A 25358-nucleotide genomic window follows, 5' to 3' on the forward strand; every position below is an offset into this window, starting at 1 on the left:
ACACTCGACGAAGACTCATTGCTGGATGAAGCAAGGCTAGACAGGGGACCTTAGGTTGGAATGGTTCCTACCACGGGCAGAGAACCTAGACTGTGAGGTCTCAGTAAAACGACGTGCTGTCCTTCACCTGGACAAATCCAGGTCAGCGATGAGGGGCCCTGATACAGCACTGCCCTGTCCCTGTCTCTCACTCTGGACTCCAAGGTGGCTGAAGCCGATACTTCCTTAGACTGGAACCCCATGGGTCTGTAGGATCCAGAGCCAGCAGCTCACCCTCCACATCCTTGAGGTTGTTTTTCTCACAGGCCTTGCGGATGGCCTGGTCCAGGATGCCATAGTCGGTCTCCTCTTCCTTGATGGTAGGGAACAGGTCAGACACAATCCCCGAGAAGAGCTTGAGGTCTTCCTGCAGGAACTTGGGTACATTCACATCCCGGATGGCCCGAAGACAGATCAGCTCCTGTAGTGGGGGCCCGAAAGGGCTTCACAATGGTGGGTTGGGTCCCCCACCCATGCAGCCCTGTGTGTCAGGATCTTCCGAAGGCCTTCCTCCCGGGAGCACTGTGGGTAGACCTCACCTCATTCATGGTAGGGTTCTCTCTCTTAAGGTTCCCGGCTGCTGAGATGACAGTCTTCACGGCTCTCATCCCGAAATCATAGTGGTCCTGTACACACCGCACAAAAGAGGCCTGTGAGTGCGGACGCTGCCCTGCGAACATGGCCTTCCGCATGGAACCCGGCTAATGCCTCACCACCCATCTTGGAGCTGAGATGTCATTTTGCTCACAGGTCTGCTGTGGCTACCCACCTGCATACTGCAGCCTGGGCTAGGTGCCCTCTTTTGGGCTGCTTTGGCACCTTCTAGGTCACCATCCCAATAGTCCTCTGGCTACAGGAGTCCCTATTCTGAAGCACTCTCACAGAGGGGGCAATACTTCAGTTAGGGGCTGTGGAATTATGCAGGGCCTTACCTGGGAGCTGAGCTGCTCAGAAGACAGCTTGAAGGTGGTGGTGATCTTCTTAGCCAGCACATTGGCCTCATTGAAGCCAAAGGAATAGAGTGAGATCTCAGCAATCATGGCGTAATCGGGGACCATCATGGCCACAGGTCGGAAGAGGGCCTGAACGTACAACACACACAGGAAAGGTAGACACATCACAGCCCCACCCAGGGACTTAATATACTCTCTGGACTGTCTGATTCATAGCTAATGCTGGGACTCTCTGTACCACACTTGCCACACTGAGCCTTCCACTCCTCAGTGGCCGTGGAGCTCTTACCGTTAGAAACAGGTGCTCTGTGTTGATGAACACCTTCCCCAGGAGCAGGCCACTCTTGGTTCCTGTCTTCCCATTTTTCTCACAGATCCACCTTAGTGCCTTCTATCAAGTCCAACCCCACTGGAACCCCAGACCTCGCCTATGCCCTGAAGACAAGTCCAGTGCCTCCCAACTCTGTGGCTGGGTGTGGTCCAAAGGGTTTCCTGGATAGAAGTGCCACCAAAGGGAATCCCAGTTCCTCATGCCAGGAAGCTAGCTACATGTTCTCAAATCAGAGCTTTAACTTCTTAGGGTCCAGCCTAAAGCTCTGTTAACTTCTGGCCACCCTGGGCCTGAACTTGCCTTCAGATTGTCAGGCAGCTCTGTGCGGCCAGCATACCCTGGGTTCATGGTGATAAACACAGCACAGGATGGTACAAGGGGGATTTCAACACCCTCAAACATGAAGCGTTCCACCTGTATGTGGGGTAAAGGGGTTGGCCCACATTAAAGAGAAGACACCCAGACCTTCACCTCCTCTGACTGGGCTCTGCCATGCCATTGACCTGACATCAGAGGTCAGCCAGACTGGACTCCTGGTCACGGGTTAGATCTTCCCCCGGAATCTAGCCTAAAACCTTAGGTCTTACTGATCACCCATCGACTCCCAGGTCCTGGTCCCAGGTTCTCAGAGGTTTCCACACCATTGCTGCTTCCGTCCATCCACTAGTCTAATTCTGACTGACCCCTTCATATTTACCCAAACTCAACCAAGAACAAAACCTTGGGCGTTACTTCAGGTGGGGTCTGTCAGCCTCTCAGCTCTTGTCATTTGACTACTGTGATTAACAAGGCTGCTCAAAGGACCAATAGCCTGGACCCCCCTCCCCAACCCTTTATATAGGAAGAGACTCCCTTTACCTGACCATGGACTGAGGTAAGGATTTGGCATTTGGGACTGACTATAAAACCCCTCTAAACACAGCACTAAGGGTTATGAAGGGCAGTACCATCCCTCTAGGGTGCCCAGGGCTCACCCTCTGCTGCTGTGCTTTCTGGATGGTGGTGATCTGCTGCGCCACCACGGACAGCACCTCGATGTCGATCCGATTAAACTCATCAAAGCACGCCCAGGCCCCCGCACTAAGTAGAGCAAGGCATTTGGGTAGGGAGTGCACTTGGAGGACACGTGGTACCTCCTTCCAGCCACTTTCTGACTTCACTGGGGAGGAAGCTCTCAGTGGTGATCACCACCTCAACAATAATCTCATGCTCTCCCCCGCCCCCACCCCACTGAACTGGGCCTTTGACTCCTGTCACTTCATCCTGTCCCTTGTGAGGCTCCTCTTGGCCAGTGTTCTCCCCTACTTGTCCGTGTCCTGTGCCATCTCACATCCAGCCTCACCTGGCCAGACCCTTGAAGAACTTGCCCATGGCCATGAAGTCGAGCTGGTCGGAGCAGTTGAACACAACTGTCTGTATGGCCAAGGCCTTCCCCAGGTCCTTTGTGGTCTCTGTTTTCCCTGTGCCAGCTGGGCCAGCTGGGGCACCTCCAAACTTGAGGTGCAAGGCTCCTGTCAGGGTCAGATAGCACCTGTGGGGATGAGAGCAGATAGAAATGGGCCACACCCATCCTGGGTGATCCCCTGCCTGGGGTGCTTCCTCCTTCAGGACTCTATGGACCAGCAGCTCTTCCTCCTCCTCACTTCTCTGAGGCACAAGTGTGCCAGTCCTGACGGCCAGGGTTGGGACTGGAGCCTGGGACTGGCTGCCTGGGTGGTGTCTCCTTGCCCCATTTTTGAGCCTTGCCGAGCTTTGTTTAGCGATCCACGGGGCTGGCTGACCCAGCTGGGAGGGTTCACCTGTCGGTGAGGGGTGTGATCACCAGCCTCCCACTGTTGCCGAGGTACTCGTAGCCGTAGATGAACTCCGCATTCACAGCACGGATGTACAGGTCGTTATTTGTCCAGTAGTACCTGGACATGGGGCCACGGGCCAGAGGGCAGGTGAACGGTTAAAAGAAGGGATTCTTCTGAAGCAGGAGGACACAAAAGTACCCATATCCGTCTCGTCTCTGCCTGGTGGGAGGGGCAACCCCAGCCTCTTCCGCCCTGGCCCTCACCTGAGCTGTGAGATCCACTCAAAGTCATGTACGCTGACCACGTTCTCGTCAATCAGCTTGCTCACCACGTCCTTGGCGTGGACCTCGATGACGATGAGTGCCGACAGCACCATCCGCTGCATGCGGGACAACTTCCCCCGCACCAGGGCCACCAGGTCACTGAGCTGAAAGGATCAGGAAGTCACTGTAGAGACCTGAGATCTATAGCTCCTCACCCCTCGCACAGAGGGAGGGCTTCTGCCAGGAACAGTGTCTACATTCTGGAGGCTTCTACTGCTCTGAGATGGGAGTAGAGGAAGGCGGGAGAACATACGAGTCACACACGTGGGACCTGCCTCTGTGGTGTACAATCTGTTTGCATGCTCGTGGCTGGAAATAGAGTCTGCAGTGCGGTGAGAAGCATGGACTGTGGGGAGCCCAAGGGACGGGACAGGACTGGTGACCGCTTCGCTAATCATTAAAGGAGGGGCACCTGCCTCGTCTCAGAGCCCTCCTTAGGTCCCTTCTTGCTGGTGCTACAGAGTCTGATCTGCTCCTAGGACCTGACCTCTGGTCTCTTTCAGGCTTGATGCAGGAGAAAGCTGCTAGGAGAACTGGGTGGGTGGGGGAAGCACCAATCCTTTTTAGTTCTACCTGTTTGGAGAGCTGGGGGAAGAGGCTGCTACTGATGCTGCTGGCCTCAAGTGCCTGGCCTACTTCCAATGTCCAGTATGTCTGGCAACCAGCAATGGTCACCTGGCCTGGCCAGTTCAGAACCCACTCAGTTCTGAGCATCTGGAAAGACAACATGAGCAGGCTGACCCAGGTGCTGTCAACTCTAACCCTTGCTCGTTGTGGGCTGGGGCAGAGAGCACCGAGGAGGGAGCACGCTGGACGGCTGCACTCACTGTAGGGTAGGCCTTGATGGCCATCTCGATGATGTCGTGCACACTGGCCTTCATGCTACGCTCCACCTCCAGCAGCCAGTCCTCCACATTGCTGGAGGGGTAGATGGAGAAGGACAATTTCACCTCTTCCCCCTCTGCTGAATACATGTGTGTGATCTCCAAATCCTCCTGGAACAGCAGCTGTGGGCGACAGAGGTGGGTAGAAGTGAGTTACCCTGGTGTACCAGAGGGCCAGCCCTTAGCCCAGGCTGACCTGGCCAGACTCTTGCCCCTTAGAGGAGCTAGCTCTGTGCTGGGGCGCCCCCAGGGTTTGCCTTCACGGGGGGCCTTCCCTGACAGCAATCTGTCAGGGTGTGTTTAAGCCCTTGGGAAATGAGTCTAAACTGAAGAAGAGGAACGGGTTCTTTACCTAACCTTCTTCCCACCAGCCCCAGGCATATCTCTGAGGATCGGGGTCTGTCTTGCTGCCTCATCTCTAAGAGGGCTTGCCATGGGAGGAGAGCAGTCTCCTCTGGAGAGTGCCCTGGCCTAGCCACACACCCGGGCAATGTTCTCGAAGCACTTGCGCAGGTGGGGCTGCACGGCTGTGGGGTCCTTTGTCTGTGACAGGATCTCCAGTAGTTCATCATCTGACAGGAAGTAGAATCTGCCAAGGGAAAACAGGTGAGGAGAAAAGGTCAGGCGGACTTGTTAGGCCCTGGCAGCCCCAGCACCTCTGACACAGCAGAACAGTTGAGGGCCCACAGTGTGGACTTAGGCTGTGGTGCCTACCTGGGGAAGGCAGTCCGCTTGGTCTCCAGGTACTCGCTGAGGCCCTTCTGTACCAGGTCCAGCAACTTGTTGCAGTCCCTGAGGCTGTCCAGCAGCCTCTGGTCAGAGCACACATTGATCACCTGCAGGAAGCAGACCCACCGGGGTTAGCGAGAGGGGGAGGTGAGCACAGTCAGCTGGGAGGCGGCAAGAGACAGTGCCCATGCCAGCCAGACATCACCAGAGGGCGTAAGGGGCAGGAAATTGATTCCTAGGCTCGGGATTGCCTCCAGCAGCCCAAGAAACCATTCTGCAGTCATAAAAGGGGTGGAAGAAGACCAAGGAGCTGTCTTGCTTCAGACTTGGAGGACATCGAAATGCTAAAACAACTGTCTCTAAGGAGCATCTCTGGGGTCCATGTCCAAGGACATGAGCCACAAACAACACCTCTGGATTGGTCTTTAATCCTTGTTTAGGGAGGGGAAAGACTGAGAAGTCCCAGCAATGTGATCAGGACCCCTGGGGGTCTGAGCTGCCTTCCCATCCTCCTCACCTCCCGGTTTTCATAGGCATTCTTCATGATCTTCCTCCAGATCCGCTCCATGGTTTGGTAGCGCTTGCTCTCCACGGGCAGTTGCCGGGTGATGTCCTCAGAACTGAAGATGGGCTCCAGGTAGAGCCAGGACCTCTGGCAGTTCAGCCACTCCTCTAGCACCTCCTGGAGACGTGGGGTGGGGCGTGAACCTCCAGAGGTGAGGGCTCGGGGTGGGGCTTAGTGTCCATGATGGAGACATTTCATCCCCTCAGAGTGCAGTGCAGAGCACCCACATCGGTGTTAGTGTCTACTAGGTAATGTTACGTGGAGCCATTTTCCTTTCTGCCTCCCAGCTCTACACTTGGGATTTACCTCATTTCTTCCCATCACTGCAAACTGATTCATTAATCTCTGCTCATGAGGTGGACACCGTGGTTAGCTCTGTGTCAGGGCCATGCCAGGCTTAAATGGACACCGAGATGATCAGGGGAAGTGGGCATGGGCTCCTGTTCTTGAGGAATCGACTGGTGGTCATTCTGTTTCTGAGTCACTAAGGTCCCAATCTGTGTGAAGCCCTTTAATAGGTTCCGAGCGAGAGCCCCACTGGGAAGATCTTGCAGACAGGTGTGGGTGAGTTAATGAGTTGTTTGTGCTAAGCTTAGGGGGAGAGAGGAGGTAGGGCTGGAATTACAGGGAGGTGTGTGTGTGTGTGTGTGTGTGTGTGTGTGTGTGTGTGTGTTCGTACGCATGCACATGTGCACACAGCAGGGAAGCCCAGGGTCAGTGCTGTATAGAGAATTCCTCCTTCACCTGACGTCTGGCCTCAGGGGCATATGTATTGTGAGACACACCCAGGCATCATTGGGCAGCCCCTGCCTCTGGTCTTGAAAGCCTGAGACATCTGTTGTCCCACACACCCTGGCCCCTGTCTCAAAGTATCACAAAGTGAGATGGGTGATACTCGGGACAGGGTGGGAAAGGATACAGAGGGGCCTCGGAGTCTCACTGTGTCCAGCCCACAAAGTTCCAAGGGCTAGACTGTCCCCAAGCATAGGCAGCCACATTGTTTAACTAAGCTTCACTCCTTCCACGGCCCTTACTGCCTCTTTCAGGAGCTAGACCTCCTCCACGGATGGCCATATCCATCCCGGTACCCTCTTCCAGATGGAGGCTTGTCAGAGAGCCAGGGGCTGGGGCAGACAGGGTGCAGCAGGCTACACCTAAATACAGCAGGTGCCACTTGGTGGACAGTGCTCCTTTGGAGGGAAGGACCACGGGAGGAAGGCCCACCTGGGTCAGCTTCAGTTTGGTCTCCCAGGAGTTGATGCGCTGCTCAAAGGGTTTCTTGTATGGTGAGAAAGACATGCTCTGAGTCATGACGATGTGGTCGTCGAGCAGTTGCGAGGCTTCATCTGGGCTCTTGAGGATATAAGTGTCTGTCTCCTTGTAGGGCAGTACGTTGAACAGGATGGAAGACCATTCCTTCTCCATCTTGTCTAGTGCCTGTGGTAGGGGACAGTCAGAGCTGTGTGCTTGGGAAGGACTGGTGGTCACGCTGTCCAACCAACACTGGGCAGAGGACAGTGTACTCTGCCAGGCCATGGCTTTGTGTGAGCCACACTGGCAAATAGTCCCAGCTCCCCTAATCAGCAAGTCCCCAGTGGGCGTCTATCTGGATGCGGGGTCGACTCAAGTTCACATATGTGCAACATGAGAGGTACTTGGGTGACAGTTAGGAGTTTGCTCACACCTAAAGAATATTATTTTGGGTGCTGCTGAATCCCCCTGAGCCTTAAGGTTTTCTAATTAATTGATTAATTAATTAATTAGTGACAGTGTGGGGATTAAGCTCGTGCATCTAGGCTGACTGAATTCTCAAGTCTTGTGCCCATCTGTTAAATGATGACAATGCTATTAGCTCCTCTCTAAACTCTTGGCAGGGAAACTGAGTAATATAGCAATGGTGGGCACTATGCCAAGCACTCTACCCACATTATTAACTTTTAATAAAATGTCCTGCTACCCCGGGAAAGCATTACGGTTACCCTCCCAAGTGGCCGTCATTGCAGGGGCTAGAGATCAGCCTAGTCAGCGGGGTCTAAGCAGTGGATCAGGCCCGCTAGCCGTTGGGGACCTACCTGTTCAATAGCATACTCCTTGCCAGCCACCTCAGCCACCTTGCTGATACTCTCGATATAGTCCTGAAGGTTCATCTCAAGGCAGCGAGCAAAGGTCAGGTTGGCCTTGGGCCTGACGTTGATGTTGATCTCATTGGACAGCACCTCCCAGTGCCGGTTCCGCATGCCAGGGTTGCGCAGGCCTTGGATCAGCGGGATGTACGGCTTGAACTCGTCTATGCGTGCTCGGATATCCAAAGCCACATCTTGGCAGGCTGCCGGGTAGGTAGGAAAGCATGAAAGTCAACCGGTGCAGAGAGAGAGGATAGGCTCAGTCCGCAGAAAAGGAATAGTCATGCTCTCTGACCAGCAGTGGGTGGGGAAGAGCAAACCCATCCTACAAAAGACATCAGAACTGCACGCCCCCCCCCCCAGCGGGCACCCTCCGCTACCTGGGATGTCCTTGAACTGCTTCACGCACTTGTGCATGGTCTTGAACGACTCGATGACGTTCTTCTCCAGCTGCTCAGCGTCGATGGCTGACAGAGGGTCGTTCATCCAGCTCTCAGACCAGCGCAGCCAGTCTGAGGCCGTGGTCCAGAGGTCCAGGTAGGGTTGGAATTCCTTCACCATTCTCGAGAGCTTGTCGTACTACAGGGGCAGAGGGCGAGACTGTCAGGATGCTCACCGGGCCTTCTCCACATCATCTCTACATCTGCTTCTCTGCTCTTGCCCGCAAGGACCCGGTTAGGACTTCCTTTCTCCTGCTATATGTAAGCTCTGGCTGCTGGGCTTCCAAGGTCTAGCCTGACCCCCGCCTCCCCCTGAAGCCTTCTGCTTGTTTATACTGTCCATCCCCATAGCCAAGAGGTTTAGCTCTACCTTACAGCCAGCTCAGTTCTACCCCCACATGCCCAAGCCCGACCCCATAGCAGGAAGGAGGGCAAAAGCCCCTAGGAAGCCTACGTTGGTGATGGGCAAGCCAAAGATGCGCTCGCGGTTGTTGTACAGCATCGCCAGCTGCTGGCAGTCCTTTAGCTGCTTCTTGACCCGCCTCACCTCGTTGGCAATCTCGTGTGCTCGTGCAATCTCCACATGGGTGGAGAAGCCAGCCACCACCAGCTGTGGGCCAAAGAGCAAGAGTCAAATGCACCGGAATCCTACGATTGAGCACGCATTTCACATACCCAGGGCACTGACTCCGAGCTCTGAGAGAACTTGGTTGTGTAGTGAGCCAGCTGCTGGCCAGTCACGGGCAGGCTGTCCCAGGATTGGGAACAGATGTGAAACCTTGATTGCCATGCTCACTGGGGTGCCAGTTACATAATCAAGAGGATTGGGTCCATTATTGTTAAAGTTTCTGAAATGTTCTATCCAGGCTTCTCTTTGCCCTTCAGTTCATTCCTTCAGCCATTTTAAAAATATGCTCATCCAGTCATCTATCATACATTGACATTGCACCTCCTAAATGCTAGGCGTGGGACAGCATTGTATTGTATGTGTGTGTGTGTGTGTGTGTGTGTGTGTGTGTGTGTGTGTGTGTGAGAGAGAGAGAGAGAGAGAGAGACAGACAGACAGACAGACAGACAGACAGACAGACAGATGGACGGAAAGCAGTTCCTAGGAAGGCCCTAAGCCAAGCCCCACCTGAAGCCCCTCCAGCTTCTCCTGGAAGTTGTTCTGGTCCATGAGCTGGATTTTGCGGAATTTCTCCTCATCCTCAATATGCTGTTGCCGCACCATATCTATCTGCCCGAGGATCTTCGTGGGCCAGTTGTTGGCAGCCCACCTGGCAGGAAAGAGGGTCAGGATTTGAGGAGATGTCGCAGTTGAAGTGATAGGATGGACAGGAAGGGCCACGTTTCCACGGGCCCAGGCCCCAAGTCTAGGCAGCTAGGCTGTGAGCAGGGTTGGGTTGGAGTAGAATGGGAGAGTCCAGCTGTCAGCTGGATCTAGTTGGAAATGGGGAACTGGGGAGTGTGCCCATGCAAAAGGGCAAAGCAGAAATAACAAGAGAGTGATGTCAAGTGTGCTGACTAGTTTTAAGTCAACTCGACATTACTAGAATAATCAGAGAGGGAGCTTCTATCGGGGGACTGTCCATAAGATCTGGCTGTAGGCAGCCTACAGGCTGTTCTCTTCATTAGTGATTGATGTTAGAGGGATCAGCCCATTGTGGGTGGTGCTACTCCTCAGCTGCTAGTCCTGGGTGTTATAAAAAGGCAGGCTGGGCAAGCCACGGGGTGTAAGCCAGAAAGTAACACTCTTCTATGGCCTCAGCATCAGCTCCTGCCTCCAGGTTCCTGTACTGACTGCCTTTGCTGATAGAGTGTGATACGCAACTGTGAGAAATAAACCCCTCCTCTCTAAGCTGCTTTTGGTCATGGCATTTTATCACAGCGACAGAAACCTCAGCCAAGATATTTCCTACGAAATCCCAGGGATTTCAGACGAAGCGAAATCAAGTCTAGTTGCTAGCCTTCATGCTGTTGACCAGCTGGGGCCATCAGACCAGCTTCCTTCACATAGGCAACTCCCTCTACCACCTGACACGTGGTCTCAAAGGTTCTAACTGCAAGAGGCTCCGGGATGTCAGCCCCTGGGACGGTTTTATCTGAACAAGGTGCCTTGTCAGGCTGACGCGTTGGACCTTCATCGGTAAGGCAGAGCTGAGAGAGGGGTTTGTTTCTAATGTTTGCTTTCCCTCACTGTATACATGTATATGTATATGCAAGACCATTGATAGGACAGTGACAGGATCCCTGACTAAGAGAACTTACTCCCACGTGATTTCCTTCTGCCCACAAACCTCTCGTCCCTGCCTGCTCCAGGCTCTCAGTGCAGCCGTGGTTTAGGGCGTCTTGACAGGGCGTTTCTGCTGTGCTTTCACAGCTTGCAGCAGCTGGCCCTTTAGAGCACCACTGCAGCCTGGCTTCTCCTGCTCCCCACCCAATGTCCAGCGTGGGGAACATTGCTCCCACTCACTTGTCATTGAAGTCGTCAGTGGTAAGGTTGTAAAAGAATTCATCCATGACCTCGTAGTCAGACATGACCTTTACGATCCGCTCCTGCATGAGCAGGAAATGACGAGTCATGCTGGGAAGGGGGTTATTGAATGGGATCTCCAAAGCGGCTGGGGCCAGGGAAAAGGCGCTTTTGTTCAGAGAGGGTCCAGGCCCAGGGCTCTAGGAGCCACTGCTAACACATCTCTGGGTCTAGTCTTCCGACCTATGCCTTCAGTCCTCCTGACTGCCCAGAGAGCACAGCTCTGAATCCCTGCTGTACCCCACAAACTTTGTCCTGGGCCCCACCAGTCCCTGGCTATCTGCTTTATCTTACCTACTGGCTCTCATCTTCCAGCCTCGGCCTGTCTCAGCCCCTAGTCTCTGACCAATAATTTTATGTATCCAGCCCCGGGTCCCTAATGTACGCCCAACTTCTGGCTCCACCAGGCTCCTGGACGCCAGTGCCAGTGTGCCTGCCTTACCTCCAGAATCACCAGCTTCTCAGGGATGCCCTTCATCCAGTCTCGAAGCTCGGCAAGCTCCTCGATGCTGTTGGGCTTCTCGTAGATCTTGCGGCTAATGCTTCGGAACTCCTCGCAGATCTAGTGGGTGGAGGTTGGAGGGTTCTGGGGACAGTTATGTGCCTTGCCTACACTGGAACCTGTTTCTCTTCAATGTCTCCAGGGCCTTGAAGTCGATTATTCGACCACGGGCACACTCTGCCCTCCTTCCTAAGGCAGCCACTCCCGACAGGCTCACTAGGTTGCTAAAACCTCTTTTGAGGCAAAGGTGCCACCCTCTCAGTCTCCTCTGGACCAGGGAACAAACTTAGGGTTTCCGGTATCTGCATTTGCATACCCTCAGCTCATGGAGCAATCCAGCTCAGCCTGGGCTTCCCAAGAACCTCCCAGGATTCCGAAAGTCTAGGGATAGAGATACCAACCTTCTACTGACGTACGGATACACATGAAGGTAGGCAGGGGTCAAGGCAGAACGACAACCAGGCCCTTTCTTAGAGGCAGGCACCTGAAGGCACCCCAGACTGTGCCCAGGGCATCTTACTAGTGGGAGCACACCACGTGCTCAAGGCTGCTTATGTGTGGCTGTGCTAGGGCCAGGCCAGTAGTTACTTACACTGTCTACCTCGTTGTGTAAGTTCTTGGCTAGGATATCCAGCATAGAAGTGGCCAGGGCCTTGCGTTTTTTGGACAGGCTCTGCTTAACGTTGTCGACATTGATGTAGAAGGGACCGATGATGATGCTGCTGGGCAATGAGTTGTCTAGGATCTCCTTCTCTCTCAGGTGGGTGATTACCACTTCCCGAACCTCCTCTGCTGATGGGCACTGAGTCTGATAGGTCCTGAAGGCAGTGTGCATGTGCAGGGAGCACAGGATGGTTAGCAGGATGGGAGGGGATGCACACAGACAGACAGACAGACAGATGAATGGATGGACACACACGTGCACACCGATACATGCGCGATCGCACACACACACACGCGCGTGCACACGCACACACACACACACACACACACACACACACACACATACTTAAGGAAGGTGCTAATGTCGTTGTTGTTCAGCTCCAGATACTTTCTGTACTCCTTAGCATAGGCCTGCAGTGGTATCATGGCCTTGTGCATAGCATTGGTGATGTTAGCACGTAGCTCTTCTACTAGTGGCTCGTGAAGCCCCACTGACTCCAGCAGAGGGTCACCACTGATAAAGATGTCCTCCATCACCAGCTTTAAGAAAAGAACAGAAAAGGCAGAGCTGGATGAGCCCTGGAGTGGTTGGCAGAGTGGTCTGAAGACTGAATGGGCAAACATGGGCAAACATGGGCAATATGGTACAGGAGTGGGGGAAGGCTTGCAACGGCCGAGAAAGGACTATAAACCAATACGAATGCAGACGCTACTGTGAGGCTCATATGCTGTCTGCTCGGTGTGATTCAGCAGCCAAGGACGGGCTGCTGATTGCTTTAACTGACAGTAGGAGATGTAGGAAGCGACTTGAGCTATGAAGGCTCTTGGGCCTGGGAAGTGGGCTGTGTGCAGCTTGGGTGTGTGTGGTTGGTGACTTGTGGACACTGTGGTACTGGTTGTGTGTGGAAGTCCACCTGGGTCTACAGCTGAGGTGGAGAAAGGGGATACAGGACAGATGCGGCTATGGCAGGATCGTCCAATCAGTCTAAGATTCAAACCGAGGTCCTGCTACTTAGCTGTTTTGTCAAGTAGATTTAGCTGGGTTAGTTTCTCCAGGTCTACAAGGCGGCAGTGTTAACAGTTCCATTTGTGCTGAGGATTAAAGGAGATAGCTGTGATTTTCAGAGCCACGCCTACTGCCTGTTAAGTGGAAGGCTAACAAACGGCTCTGGTACCTGTGATGCCCTTCCATGTTTCAATGGCACTGACCGACAGCTGAATATCTGGATGCGGAGAGCGCCCTGTGGCCCTGCCCAGCCTGTAGCACGTACCTTCTCCAGTTGGGGCACAGCATGGGTGGCCAGGATACCCTTGTCAAAGAGGTTGAGCAGAATCACCTCGAACTGCTCCAGCGGTGTGCTGTAGTGCACCCCCGTGTTGTCCAGCACCAAGTCTACGATGAACAGAGGATTCTTCCGGGGCCTGGAGGCAAACAACTGGGCTGACTGGGAAAACCTGTCCCTTCCTGCCAGTACTGTGCTCTTGAGCCTCTTCAAGCATAGCTTTCTCCTCCCTACAGAAACCTCCATTTTCTAGAGAGAAAGGCTCAGGGCCATCCGGGAAGGCTTTGGGTTCTTGCCCCAGAGAGACTACAGAGGTAGCACCATGTTAAGGTCTTGAGGTCACTGGACAGGTTGGCCTAGCATAGGCACTTGCTAAAGGCCCAACGCTCTTCCTCGAAGCCCACTATCATCAGCTTCTGAAGTCTGAGGCACATCAAAAGCCATGATGATATCCCAGCCAGGCCCTGCGGATAGCTTCTACCTCACTAAGAATCCCCCCAGGAAGCTCTTGGAGGTCTAGACTGCCCTCTTCCCTGTCTCATTTCCTCTGCCCACACCTACCTGCCCTTTCTTTTCCAGCTCCACTTGGTAGCCTGTCCTCCCTTAGCTGCCCCAAGTCCTTTTTACTTGCAGTGCTCCTGCTCCATTTGGTCCTGCTAATTACCTCTGGTGTCCCTGTGCCTCAGATGCCACCTCTTCCCTGACCGCCAGGCAAAGGCCATCCCCAGAGTTCATCATAGAATCGGCAATCACAGTATCTATGACGTACCTTGCTATGCCCGCCTCCTCCTACTTCGCAGTAAGAACTGTATCTCAAAGTTCCGTAAGACCAACAACCAGATTCATGGTAAGGGCTCAGGATTATCACGTGAGTCACTCAAAGAGTGACCACAGAAAAGATGGGCACTGGAATTCGAGCCAGAGCTGGAGGGGACACTGCTGAGGTGGCCGGATTCTCTCTGATGTCAAGAACTTGATATGCTGGGCACCTGCCCTTGGCTGCGAAACAGAGTCATCCCCCGCCCCGCCCCCTCCCCGGTGCCTCTGTGCCTCTGGACTCACTTGTAGGGACTGTTGATGAGGTCTTCGCCCCAGTCCATGTCGTCTACGCACTCAAGCACACTGCAGCAGGCGTCGCCGATGAACTGTGCGAAGCTGCCCAGGGAGTCCTGCACCAGGAAGCGCAGCGTGTCCTGCAGCATGTACTTGATGAGCTCCATCAGCTTGCGCAGCTTCGACATGAGGTACACCTCCCAGTTGGTCTCGTAGAGGTTGTACCAGCCCTTGCTCATGTCCCGGAGGCTGCTGCGCATGGCTACTTTCAGTGTGCTGATCCAGCTGTCCTTGAGGAACATCTGCACCTGGTGTGGACACGTCCGTCATCAGACGCCACCCCAGGCACCGGCCGCCCAAAGCTGCCATGCCCAAAGATAACACAGCAAGGCTCGTGGGGCGGCCACCCCAGAACAGCCATGGGGGAAGCGACAGGCACACAGGAGAGGAAGAGGTAGAAAGGGAGGACACAGGAACAAGAGTAAGAGAGAACTGAGCGGAGAGAGGCTGGAGCCATGCCCCTTGCATCTTTGTCCTCAAGTGTTGTGACACAGGAGTGGGGTTCCTGTTCTCCCTTTTAAGGCAGGAGATCTGCCCTAAAGCTACTAGGGTTGGCTCAGAGGGACAGGGAAGGAAGAAGCCCACCCTGGCTCTCCTTGACCTGCAGGTGGACTCCACTGTCGCCCCACCCTTGTCCTACTTCAGCGGAGCCACGGGGCCTGTGATTGCTGGCTTCGAGGCCGAGGCCCCATCCTCCACGCTCTGATGCCCAGGTACCTGGGAGAAGGTTTGAGACTGGATCTGCTCGAATTCCTCCAGGCGGCTGTACTTGGAGAGGTTGGAATGGAACAGGGACATGGAGGTCACCTTGTTGCACTCAGCCCGCACTTTGCTCAGAGCTGTGATGACCTCTGACCGAGTGAGCAGGGACACGAAAGTGAAATCCTCCTTTTGCTCCCGGAAGGGGTATTCGGGGACACTCACCAGCCCTGCAGAGGGGGCGAGAGCCAGCATCAGAGCCATCTGGGACACACATCAGAGCCATCAGGACTCATCTACACAGTGTCTGATGGAGGAGACATAACAGCTTCCTTTCATTCCCAGAACTCTCCTTTTCCTGCTCTAGCCTTTGGTGGTATCCCCAAGATCCATAGTGAGTCACATGCCCCGAGTTTCCCTCCAGACTTGCCAGTCATCATTGACCCCTTTGGGCGTGTGTGACCCTGTAAATCCCTCCCTACCCCCCTACCCTTGCTACACAAAGCCAGAGGCTGATCTGGAGCACGCTCTGGGAGCCCGAAGAAGAATACTGGGTCCAAGAATGCTTGTTATCCACAGTCCAACCTGTACCCTGGGCACATCGCACACATGAATCTGGGATCAGGAAGTGTACTCAGCATCTATGGGTGGGCTCAGAGCAACTTGAGACTTGGTCTTCTATATGTCCATGGAGCTGTAGCAATGCTAGCTCTGTTATTGTTATAGGAGGAAGAAGGCATATATATATTTTTTATATATATATATTTGAGGCCTGGCTATCAGGTGCCACACACCACACACACACACACACACACACACACACACACACACACACACACACATACATACACACAGAGTTGTTCCTCAGGCAAGATTTCCTGGCATCTGGCAAAAGAACAGTGTAAATAGTAGGGACAAGGTGGGCACAGAGAATACCAGGTTTATGAGAGCCCTAGTGACTGAACAAAATCCTATCAAGAGAGGCAGAGGTGGGGTGAGCTAGCCAGGTAGGCAGTCAGGATCCAGTGGTCCTCACCTTGACTGGGCACCTTTTCTTCCTCTTTTTCAGGAAGAGTCACATAGGAGAATGTCTCTGGCTTAGACAAGACAATCTGGTCAAAGTTGATCTTGTTCATGCTGCGTTCATAGTCCAGGTTCACTTCTCTGGCCAGGCTGCTAAGGTGCTCCAGGACGCTATCAGAGAGAGGAGAGAGTTCACACACTCCTGAGCATAAATTATGAACGTGATACACTTTATAGGTAACAGAAACAAATCGCGGGCCAGTGAGAAGGCTCAGTGGATAAAGCAGCTTGCACCAAGGCTGGTGACTTGTAATTTGATTCACAGGAACCACATGGTGGGAGGAAAGAACAGACTCCCAAAGGTCATCCTGTGACCTCTATATGTCCTTTGGTGTACACACAGACACAGACACAGAGAGAGAGAGAGAGGGAGAGAGACAGACAGACAGACAGACAGACACACACTAAACAAATATGATTTTAAAAAGAAAAAATTTTAAAATAATTGAACCAAAGTATATCTCATAAAATGGTAAGTATTATACCCTATTGATGTAGGATAATCACACCAAAGCAGCCTTGAACACAGTATTTTGCCTATCTTTTCCCTCCCAATGGGGGAAAGGACACAATTGCCCCAAATGTCCACTGAGAAGCAGGAGAGGCGGTCCATGCTGTGATCCCTGATCTGCGTGGCAGGACGGAGCTGATGAGCTCAGAACTGTCTCAGAACAACAGGAAGAACTTAAGAACTGTAGACTCTTTGTCCTAACGGGCACAGGCCGGCCATTTGAAGCTACTCTTGGAGTATTCTAGGACTGAGCGAATAAGCTAACGTGTGCTCGATGACGGACACTAATCCTCCTCAGGTGACGAGAGCCACAAGTCTGCAGAAGTCAGAATGAGTCATGCGGTGCTGCAGCCAATACGAAGGTATCATTGGGGGCTCGCACTTTGAGAAAACAGATGGACACAGAGGAAATATGGAGGTAAAAGAGGCACTATAGGTAAGATTAGGGAGATCCAGAAAAGACATATTTCCCTTAGATCTGTCTCTCTGAGAACCTTACAGGAGTCATCTCCCAGTAGCAACGAATACATCAAATGCTGAATCCTGGTTCTAAATTCCCCAGGGCCTCTGGGAGAAAAAAAAACCCCTATTTCAGAGGCTGGAGAATGGCTCAGCAGTTAAGAGCACTGTCTGCTCTTCCCCAGGACCTGGGCTCAGTTCCCGGAACTCATAAAGCAGCTCACAACCACGTGGAACTCCAGATCCAGGGGCCCGGACTCCCTCTTTTGGCCCCCACGGACTCCAGGCACATATATCCATATATATATTCATATATATCCATATATATATTCATATATATCCATATATATTCATATATATCCATATATATGTGTGTGTGTATACACACACATTCATACACATAAAACAAAAACAAAATTTAAAATCTTTAAAAGTCCGTTTCAAGGCTGTATCTGGGAAAATTAAATTAAGCTGAGGACTTCCTGCTATGCCAGGAAGTACGAGCTTATTCAAAGCATGGTGAGAGTGTAGCGAAATGGCAGGAGGTCAGCCTGAAGAGGGCACTGGCCACATTTCACCACAGAAATGAAAAAGGATCTGCAATGCGCTCTCACCCTTTCGACCTAGCAAGAACTCACGAGTCCATAAGGCTCCACAGTGAGGCTACTGGAGTCAGCCGGACGGCTCTTAGAATTTAAGGCCTGATGCAGTCAGCAAGTCGCCTGTGCCAGCTTGATACAAGCTAGTGGTATTTACGAAGAGGAGCCTCAACAGAGAAAGGCCTCCATCAACTGCCTGTTGCCAAGTCAGTAGGGCATTTTCTTGATAAATGATTAATGTGGGTGAATGCAACCCAGTGTCACCCATGGGCAGGTGCTCCTGAGTTGTATAAAAAAAAAAAAAAAAAGCCAGGCTGATCAAGCCACGAGGAACAAGCCATGAGGCAAGCCAGTAAGCAGCAATCCTCCGTGGACGCTACTTCAGTTCCTGCCTTCAGATTCCTGCTCTTCTTGAGTTCCTGCCCTAAATTTCCTCAGTGATGGACCTGGAAGTACAAGATAAAAGAAACCCTTTCCCTCCCAAGTTACTTTTGGTCATGGTGTTTGACCACAGTAACAGAAGCCCCAATGACATCACCTCATAGAGATGTCTCAGCGGTCTCTCTGGCAACACCACCCACAAAGAGAGGTCCAGGGTCGCTGCAGCACGTGACGCACCTCGGCCCCTTGCGCATGCGTGGTGTGCTCAAAGCCCACTGTTTTATCTTGCTCAAGCTCTGCTCGTTGATGACCCGATGGCCTTCCGTGGGCATGCAATCCACGTACAGGTTGTAGAGCAACAGCGCCTCTGTGTTCTTGCGCAGAGCGTTGGCCTGGACCACACGCTGTGTGAACACGCGTGGGTCCTCAGCACAGAAGAGGAGCTGGATCCTCGGGACCCAGTACTGGGTGTCCAAGAGTGGTGGCCTTCCTGGGAATCGGGTAGGGGTGCGCGGGGGAAAGGGACACACAGTTAGGCTCTTTGGACTGGAGTCCTGGAGTCAGCTGTGCCTCAGCTGCTGGCTCTCAACGATTTGTCATTGTAATGGCGTGTGGTGCCCCTATAGCCAAATATGTGAAATGGGCAGAATGGCATTTCCTGCTTTGCCCACTTCATAAGGTTAACAGCGATTTCTGCATGCGAAATGCGTTGGAAACAGTAAAGAGCCCCGAACTGGCAGGAGTTACACAGGCATGACTATTCACTTGTCCCGTCCTCCACACTACTCCAGGCAAACGCCTGATTGGGAGCCTTTGGCCCTCTTTACAACACCATGCTGAAAGCCACTGGGCCAGCTGCTCCCAGCCAGCATGCCAATCAATCAGACTGGTGAGGGGACAGGCCCTGATTAATAACCCCAGTGAGGTAGAATTCAGGGATGAGTTGGTGGCATTGGGCTGTAGGCACAGGCTGGGCTGGGCTGGCCTGGGGCTGGGGCCCACCCAGGGAAGGTACAAAGCTTGTACCTTCAGGGGTGACCCCTCCATTCACGATGGGCATCCCCATCTCATCGCGCACCAAGCCTCTATTGTCGGTCTTCTGCACCAAGTACAGTTTCTTTTCTTCGTCGTAGTCAAGGACACCAACTTCACACCATTTGTAGTCCAGTTCCTGACTCTTGGGGTCCTCTAAAACAGAGGGGGACACCCTACCAGTATTCTCTGCCATGGAAGTGGGGAGGGGCTTCTGAATGTGGCAGCTGATGGTGGGAATGGATGTCAGAGGTCACCTGGCTGGTGCCTCTTCCTCCGGGATAGTTTCCGGGTCCCCCTGAGCCAGGGACAATCCTGTCTCTTCTCAGAAGAGCTGGCCTTCGAGGAAGCCTTGGCCATGGGAGGACCCATAAGGATTGGGCCTCTTGGCACAACCCTCATGAGAGCAAAGAGACACAGACAGATGGGGAACCATGAAAGGTGTGACCAAGCAAAACACCCGGTGGGCCGAGTGCAGGGCCTGGGGATTCGGGCCTGTGACCCTGGCTACTCTGGGAGACAGAAGCAATAGGACAGCCAAAGTCATGGCTACAAAGTGAGAGCAGGGATAATCTAGAAACTCAGTCTACCCTGTCTCAAAAGAGAGGTGGGGTTGGGCTAGAGAGATGGCTCAGTGGTTAGGAGCACCGGCTCAGCACTCACTCAGCACGATTCTCAGCACTCACATGGCATCTCACAACTGTAACTCCAGTTTCTGGGGATCTGACACTGTCCTCTGACCTCTAATGAAACCAGATACACACACACACACACACACACACACACACACTCACACACACACACACACACACACTCACACACACACACACACACACACACAAAAGGTGCATACACATGCATATAGACAAAATAGTCATAAGCAAAACAAAACAAAACAAAAACCCACAGGGCTATAAACAACACTGTTGATGACCCATTACAAGGGGTCATGATGGATGAAGCTAGGGGACTCTGTTTAAGGTGACCAAGGCCAAGTAAACCCCTCCCCAAAGTACCCCTGGCCTCTTCGTGTCAGAGGAGGGAAGGAGACACTGCTCTGCCCATACGCTGCATGTCTGCCAATCCTTGTGACTTTTGGGCTCACGTCTGCCTCAGGCCCTTTGCACGGGTCGTGACCTCTGCCTGATGATTAATTCCTGCCTCCTCATTGGAGAAGCACCTCTGCTTCACGTAGCATCTTTGGCCCATGCGCTTCCTAACCTGTTGTTCTTTTTGTATTCTTCACCCCAACCAGGACATGCTGTTGCCAGTTCCCTAAGGGCAGGGGCCATTTTTTTTTCTATCTTAAGCACAAGTGAAGACTTGGGACCAGGGTAGAAATTGGTGCATAGTTGGTGCTAAATAAGTTATAAAAAAAAGTAAGACGCACACATAGTACCTACCAGAGAACTTCAAAACCTGTAGTGGCTAAAGCAAACGGGGGCTTCTCCAGCTTGGGTTAAGGAAGAAAGGGCTGAAATTCTAGGAAAATGCTCCCTGCCTGCCCTCTCAGAAGGGTCAAGGAGGCCACTTCTGTGCCCTCACCTCCCTCATCTGCCTGGTTTCACTTTGCCCTCCCCCTCCTGGGGTGCTTCCTTCGTGAAAACATCAAACTCATCTTGGCTCAACTTATAGAAAAATCTGTCCCAAGAGACTACCAAAAACTAAGCGGTCCCTGGCAGATGCTTCCTGTGAGCCCCTCTTTGCTCTAGTGTTCCTGCTCAAGGCCAGGACCCCCGTGAAGCGAGGAAGCTGGAACTCAGTGCACTTAACGTGGCCCTGTTCCCATGGCTTAATTGCTAGGCACTGGAGAACTGGGCTCAGTTTAGTTAAATTATTCCTGTCATTTAAGTCCAGAGTGAAGGAGACACTCTGTTTCTCGCCTGCTTCAGGTAGACTGATTCCAGTATTAATACATTTTGAGAATGAAACCTGTTTGCAGCCTGCTCAGTGAACTGCCATGACACAGAGTTTTAAAGGCTGTCCTTGCTCCTACAGTCCTGCCTTCCACCGGTGACTGAGTAAGCGGGTCTACTCACGCCACAGTATGGCCCCCCACCCCAAAACATGGACCAGAGTGGCCTCCAATCCTGCATAGCCTTCCGCTCTTCCATTACCAACATCCTTGGGACTCTTCCTAGGAAGGCTGCACAGGACTGAGTCGTGCAGGCCGTGTGCCCTGTCACTGTTCCTGACAGAAGGCAATGGAGAGAACCTCTGTGGCCATCAGGGCAGACTGGGGGCCACGGAGGAACCATGGGCACTCTCTAAACAGCTGTGGGCAAGGATGAGACACGCCGGTCTGGGTGGTAGCCCGTGGGTATGTGTGGTCGCGGATGTGTGGCTGTGGAAGTGATATGTGAGTGTGAGTGGCGGAGATGTGTTTGAACGCCATTCGATGATTGCATGTGATATTGCTCATCTGTACATGATGAGCATGTATTTATGCTCATCTGAGCCGCCGTGAAAGATCACGCGGGAGAAAGAACTGAGAACTCATGAGAGCAGGAGCAGCAGTGTATGCAGGGTCTGTAATTGTGCCCTTAAACCTCTTCAGTATGTTCCCATTACTGCCAATACAGGGTTTTCTTGTGTCTGCTCTCTCTCTCTCTCTCTCTCTCTCTCTCTCTCTCTCTCTCTCTCTCTCTCTCTCTCTCTCTCTGTGTGCATGCTTGAGCCTGTGTCTATGTGTGTGCATGTATGTATATGCTGTATGTGTCTGTGTGTGCATGTGCATGTGTACTGTATGTGGGAAGATAAACACACCTGTGTACATGCTCATGGATGCCAAAGAGGGACACCAGGTGTCTTCCTCTACTGCTTTGTGCTGTTCCCTTGACACCAAGTATCTCACTATCTCTCTGAACCTAGGACTCGCTGATTTTTTTTTGGGTGGGGGGGGTTAGGCTGGCGTCTAGCAAGCCCCTGTGACTGCCTGTCTCTAGCCACACCCCTAGTACTGCGGTCATAGATGTGCCCACCTCACTTGGCTTTCACATGGTGTTAGGGATCTGAACTCAGGTCCTCATGCTTGACAGCAAGAGTTCTTACCCATAAGCCATCTCTCTAACCTCCCAGTGTGTTTGCTCCCTGGCAGCACCTAGCTGCTCTCTTCCCAGCCCTCCTGTCAGTGCTGTCTTTGCTGTTTGCACTCTTTGCCTCGGTGTGGCCAGATCTTGGACTACATCACCGCAGATTTCAACAGATACTTCAGCTCTCCTGGCTACCAGATCCCAAGGGAGCCTAAAGGTCTTGGCCAGGGGTTGCTGGGACAAGATAGTTCTGCTACTTCAGGATGGTCCTGCTCACCGTGCCCCAGGGCGTCGTCTGTGGGAAGAAGGGCTTTTCCGGGGACGGGCTTCCTGTATTGTGCGTCTGGCTCCAAGCCCATGTTGAGCCACTCTGTGGGAGTCCGGCAGTCAAACTCTTCATTATCAAACACCTTGGAGAAAACAGGCAGCTGTCCAGTCAAACAGTTCCTCTAGTGGCCAAGCAACACTAAGCATGCCAGGAGCCTCTGCAGCCTCCCAACGTCAGGCAGACACGGGCTGTCCTAGATTGGTCTATGAGACCCTGTGGCTTCCATTGACCCACGATGTGTGAAGGGGTCATTGCTCTGGATCCACGTCTGGACAAGCCACTCAAGGCTCAGTCTGAGGATGTTTGGGGTCTCAGAGGAGGATGTGGGCTCTCCTGACTACTGTGGGGAAGCACTGAGCTCAGACCCAAGGGGACAGGCGGCTCTGGGATTTCCAGAGAAGACTCGGTGCTGCCAGCAGGCAACCTTAGTAGAGTAATACTCATCTGGATTCAGCTCTGCTTCCCAGGGGACTCCAGGCAAGAGGTACACAGGACACAGAGGATAGGAGAAGAAGACAGCAAGAGCCAAGGCCTGTCTATATTCCCCCTCTCCTCTCCAGACTCAGTTTCCTCTCTTGTACCTTGAGGACCTGATAACAAATCCCACCTACCTCGCCCCCCACCTACCCCATTTCACAAGCTGCCACCCTCAGGAGGACTCCAGTCAGGGGTCTGTACACCATTCCACATTTCAACCTGGCTGCTCACGGATGCCGTGGCCAGGGCTGGGGTAGGGAGCAGGCACAGAGGCTGTCCAGGGAAGAAGTAGGGAATCGGTAACCTATTGGTTTGGGGACCACTCCTGCTTCAACCCAGGATGCCTGAAACGTGAGGAGTGGGTTCTGATGATTGCTGTGTGACACACGAGTGAGTGCCTGTGACTCGAGTCGGGAGTCCCCGTTGGGCTGAGACACCTCAGCTGGGGTCCCGGACTGCTGTGTGTCAGCAGGTCACGGCAGTATGGCGGTGTGACTCACCTTCAGTGGGAGATAAATGGGAAAGAGTGGGTCACGGCCCTGCTCGATGGTTTGTGGGTGCTGCAGGTCTGGGTGTCTGGGCATGAGCTTGTTAGAGTCAATGCCCTCATTGGCCAGCAGCTTCTCAATGTCCAGGCGTAGATACTGCTGTTTCCTCCTAGCCAGAGCAGGGAGGGTTAGGGATGACAGCTCATGAAGGAGCTTCAGGGATGTCAGCAAAGACCCAGGACCCCCAAGTGCCACTTCTGTATTGCCCTGCGAGATCCACTTCATTGACGCAATTGCTACCTTCCCAATTCCACGGGGAGGGAACCCACGTGTTCCTAGTAAAGGAGGATTGCTTGAACTTTTTGACAGGCTCTGCTGTGGGGCTTGCCGAGTCATGGTCTGCAGTGCCCCGCCCCTCGGGCCTGGCAGATGCTACCTCCTTGGGTACCAGCATACCTCTCAATCTCAATCTTCCGAGGGCAATGTCCGGGCAGCACCTGGAATGGGACCTGCACCTTGGGCTCATAGGACTGTAGCGGGAAGTCGGTCTGGGTGAGCAGCTGCGTGGTAGTCCCGATGCTCTGCTGCTCCACCCGCTCCTGAAAGTCCTCAGGAATGTCGAACGATTCAGCTGTGGGAAGACGAAAGGTCAGTAGCTGGGGGATCCCATATGGCACATCCTCAGATAGGAACCAGGTAGTCCTGCCTGTGGCTTGGCATGGTCAGGAGAAACGAGAAACCATGGGCTGCTTCGCCAGCCCAAGGCCGGCACGTTTGCTCATTCCTGCTCAAGCTACCAATTATTCTGATAGCAGGGCCAGTGCTCCAGCTGCATACAACATCAGTGAGGGGCTCAGCTGGAAAGGAAGGTAAAGTGGGATCCCTTCCTAGTTACTTAACCCCAGACACACATGGTGTGCTACTCGTTGGTGTCTGAATCCCACATGTTCTTTGGGCTTGCTTCCACGAGCGAGGCATCCTGGATTCTGTAGGAGTGAGTGGTCGCCCTGGGACCCTTATGCCACCGGATGGTTGCCATCCCTATTTAGGCAATGCCAGACAGAGTGTCCATTCTTGATTCTGGGAGGGGGAGTCAGTGGGAAGAAGGTCTTAGATAGGTTGACCTACCATCCCAGCTGGCCAGGACAGGGGTATCCTATAACACAAGGTGCTTGGGCAAAGCACCAGGTAAAGCAAGGCCATATAAGGAAAGCAAGGGGGTGTGGGAATGTGCTGTACAATTCCATGGGCTACTACTCTCCCCTATGTTCTGTGGGACCCTAGTACCCCACCTCCTCTCTCTGCAGTAAAGCAGTAGTCAGACTGCATGAGGTAACTTTGGGGGTGTCCTTTGGAATCCCACAGAACCCCGGGCTAGTGTCTGGGGTTCTTCAGAGGCCTTGGGTATCAGTGCCTGCCGAGGCCTCCGACTGGCACCACCCTGGGGCCCGTCTGGATGTTCTTCCTTTTTCGGGTAGGCTGTTGAGCCACTGGCCTTAGCCATGGCCCACCCTGGATATGGGTGGTAGGATCATCTGTCACATCTTCCATGGGCTGAGACCCGTGGCCCTTCACCTGAATCCGAGGTGCTTGTGAGATTGTGGAGAAAAAGCTAGACCCTCGCACAGCCATACACATGTCTGTGATGTTTTCTGTGCTATTTTCAGGGTTCACTGACTCGGGGGTTGACAGGGATATTTTGAACAGTGTCAGGAAGGACCCAGGCCTTTCTTCAGATGGACATGGGATGGACATCTGAGACCACAGGACATCTGGACCTGATGGACCCCTGTACTGTCTGTTGGAGAAGGAAAACAGTAAAGCCAGGTTCCTTCTTAGCTTCTAGACTCTGCCAAGGCCATCTTCCCTCTGCCACAGGCCTGCCCTTAGGCATGCTCCGAGACATACTATGAAGCCCACGGATAGTCTGTTCTTTTGCAAAGATCTCTCAGGCACCTACCTATTCCGGACTGTTTCAGGCATGGCTCAGGT

At 53.1% G+C, this 25358-nt stretch overlaps 1 protein-coding gene across 1 annotated transcript in view; it reads right to left on the reverse strand.

The window, feature by feature from the left end:
- Dnah1 (dynein axonemal heavy chain 1) overlaps positions 1–25358 on the reverse strand; it is a 60648-nt gene that overhangs the window by 29708 nt on the left and 5582 nt on the right. Inside the window, exons 4-34 of the mRNA XM_032918449.1 lie at positions 23823–23997; positions 23379–23535; positions 22351–22483; positions 19036–19197; positions 18247–18499; positions 16013–16170; positions 14995–15206; positions 14227–14525; positions 13153–13303; positions 12228–12421; positions 11811–12036; positions 11159–11278; positions 10657–10739; positions 9319–9460; positions 8638–8793; positions 8124–8322; positions 7693–7946; positions 6845–7057; positions 5573–5737; positions 5041–5162; positions 4810–4915; positions 4270–4449; positions 4016–4156; positions 3383–3546; positions 3123–3236; positions 2666–2854; positions 2298–2403; positions 1624–1737; positions 972–1121; positions 579–665; positions 274–460 (exon numbers count right to left, since the gene is read on the reverse strand). Of these exons, the coding sequence (XP_032774340.1) occupies positions 274–460; positions 579–665; positions 972–1121; positions 1624–1737; positions 2298–2403; positions 2666–2854; positions 3123–3236; positions 3383–3546; positions 4016–4156; positions 4270–4449; positions 4810–4915; positions 5041–5162; positions 5573–5737; positions 6845–7057; positions 7693–7946; positions 8124–8322; positions 8638–8793; positions 9319–9460; positions 10657–10739; positions 11159–11278; positions 11811–12036; positions 12228–12421; positions 13153–13303; positions 14227–14525; positions 14995–15206; positions 16013–16170; positions 18247–18499; positions 19036–19197; positions 22351–22483; positions 23379–23535; positions 23823–23997 (5112 nt within the window). The remainder of the gene's footprint in view (positions 1–273; positions 461–578; positions 666–971; positions 1122–1623; positions 1738–2297; positions 2404–2665; positions 2855–3122; positions 3237–3382; positions 3547–4015; positions 4157–4269; positions 4450–4809; positions 4916–5040; positions 5163–5572; positions 5738–6844; positions 7058–7692; positions 7947–8123; positions 8323–8637; positions 8794–9318; positions 9461–10656; positions 10740–11158; positions 11279–11810; positions 12037–12227; positions 12422–13152; positions 13304–14226; positions 14526–14994; positions 15207–16012; positions 16171–18246; positions 18500–19035; positions 19198–22350; positions 22484–23378; positions 23536–23822; positions 23998–25358) is intronic.

Source organism: Rattus rattus, chromosome 13 (assembly GCF_011064425.1).
Source record: "Rattus rattus isolate New Zealand chromosome 13, Rrattus_CSIRO_v1, whole genome shotgun sequence".
NCBI classification, from domain to species: Eukaryota; Metazoa; Chordata; class Mammalia; order Rodentia; family Muridae; genus Rattus; species Rattus rattus.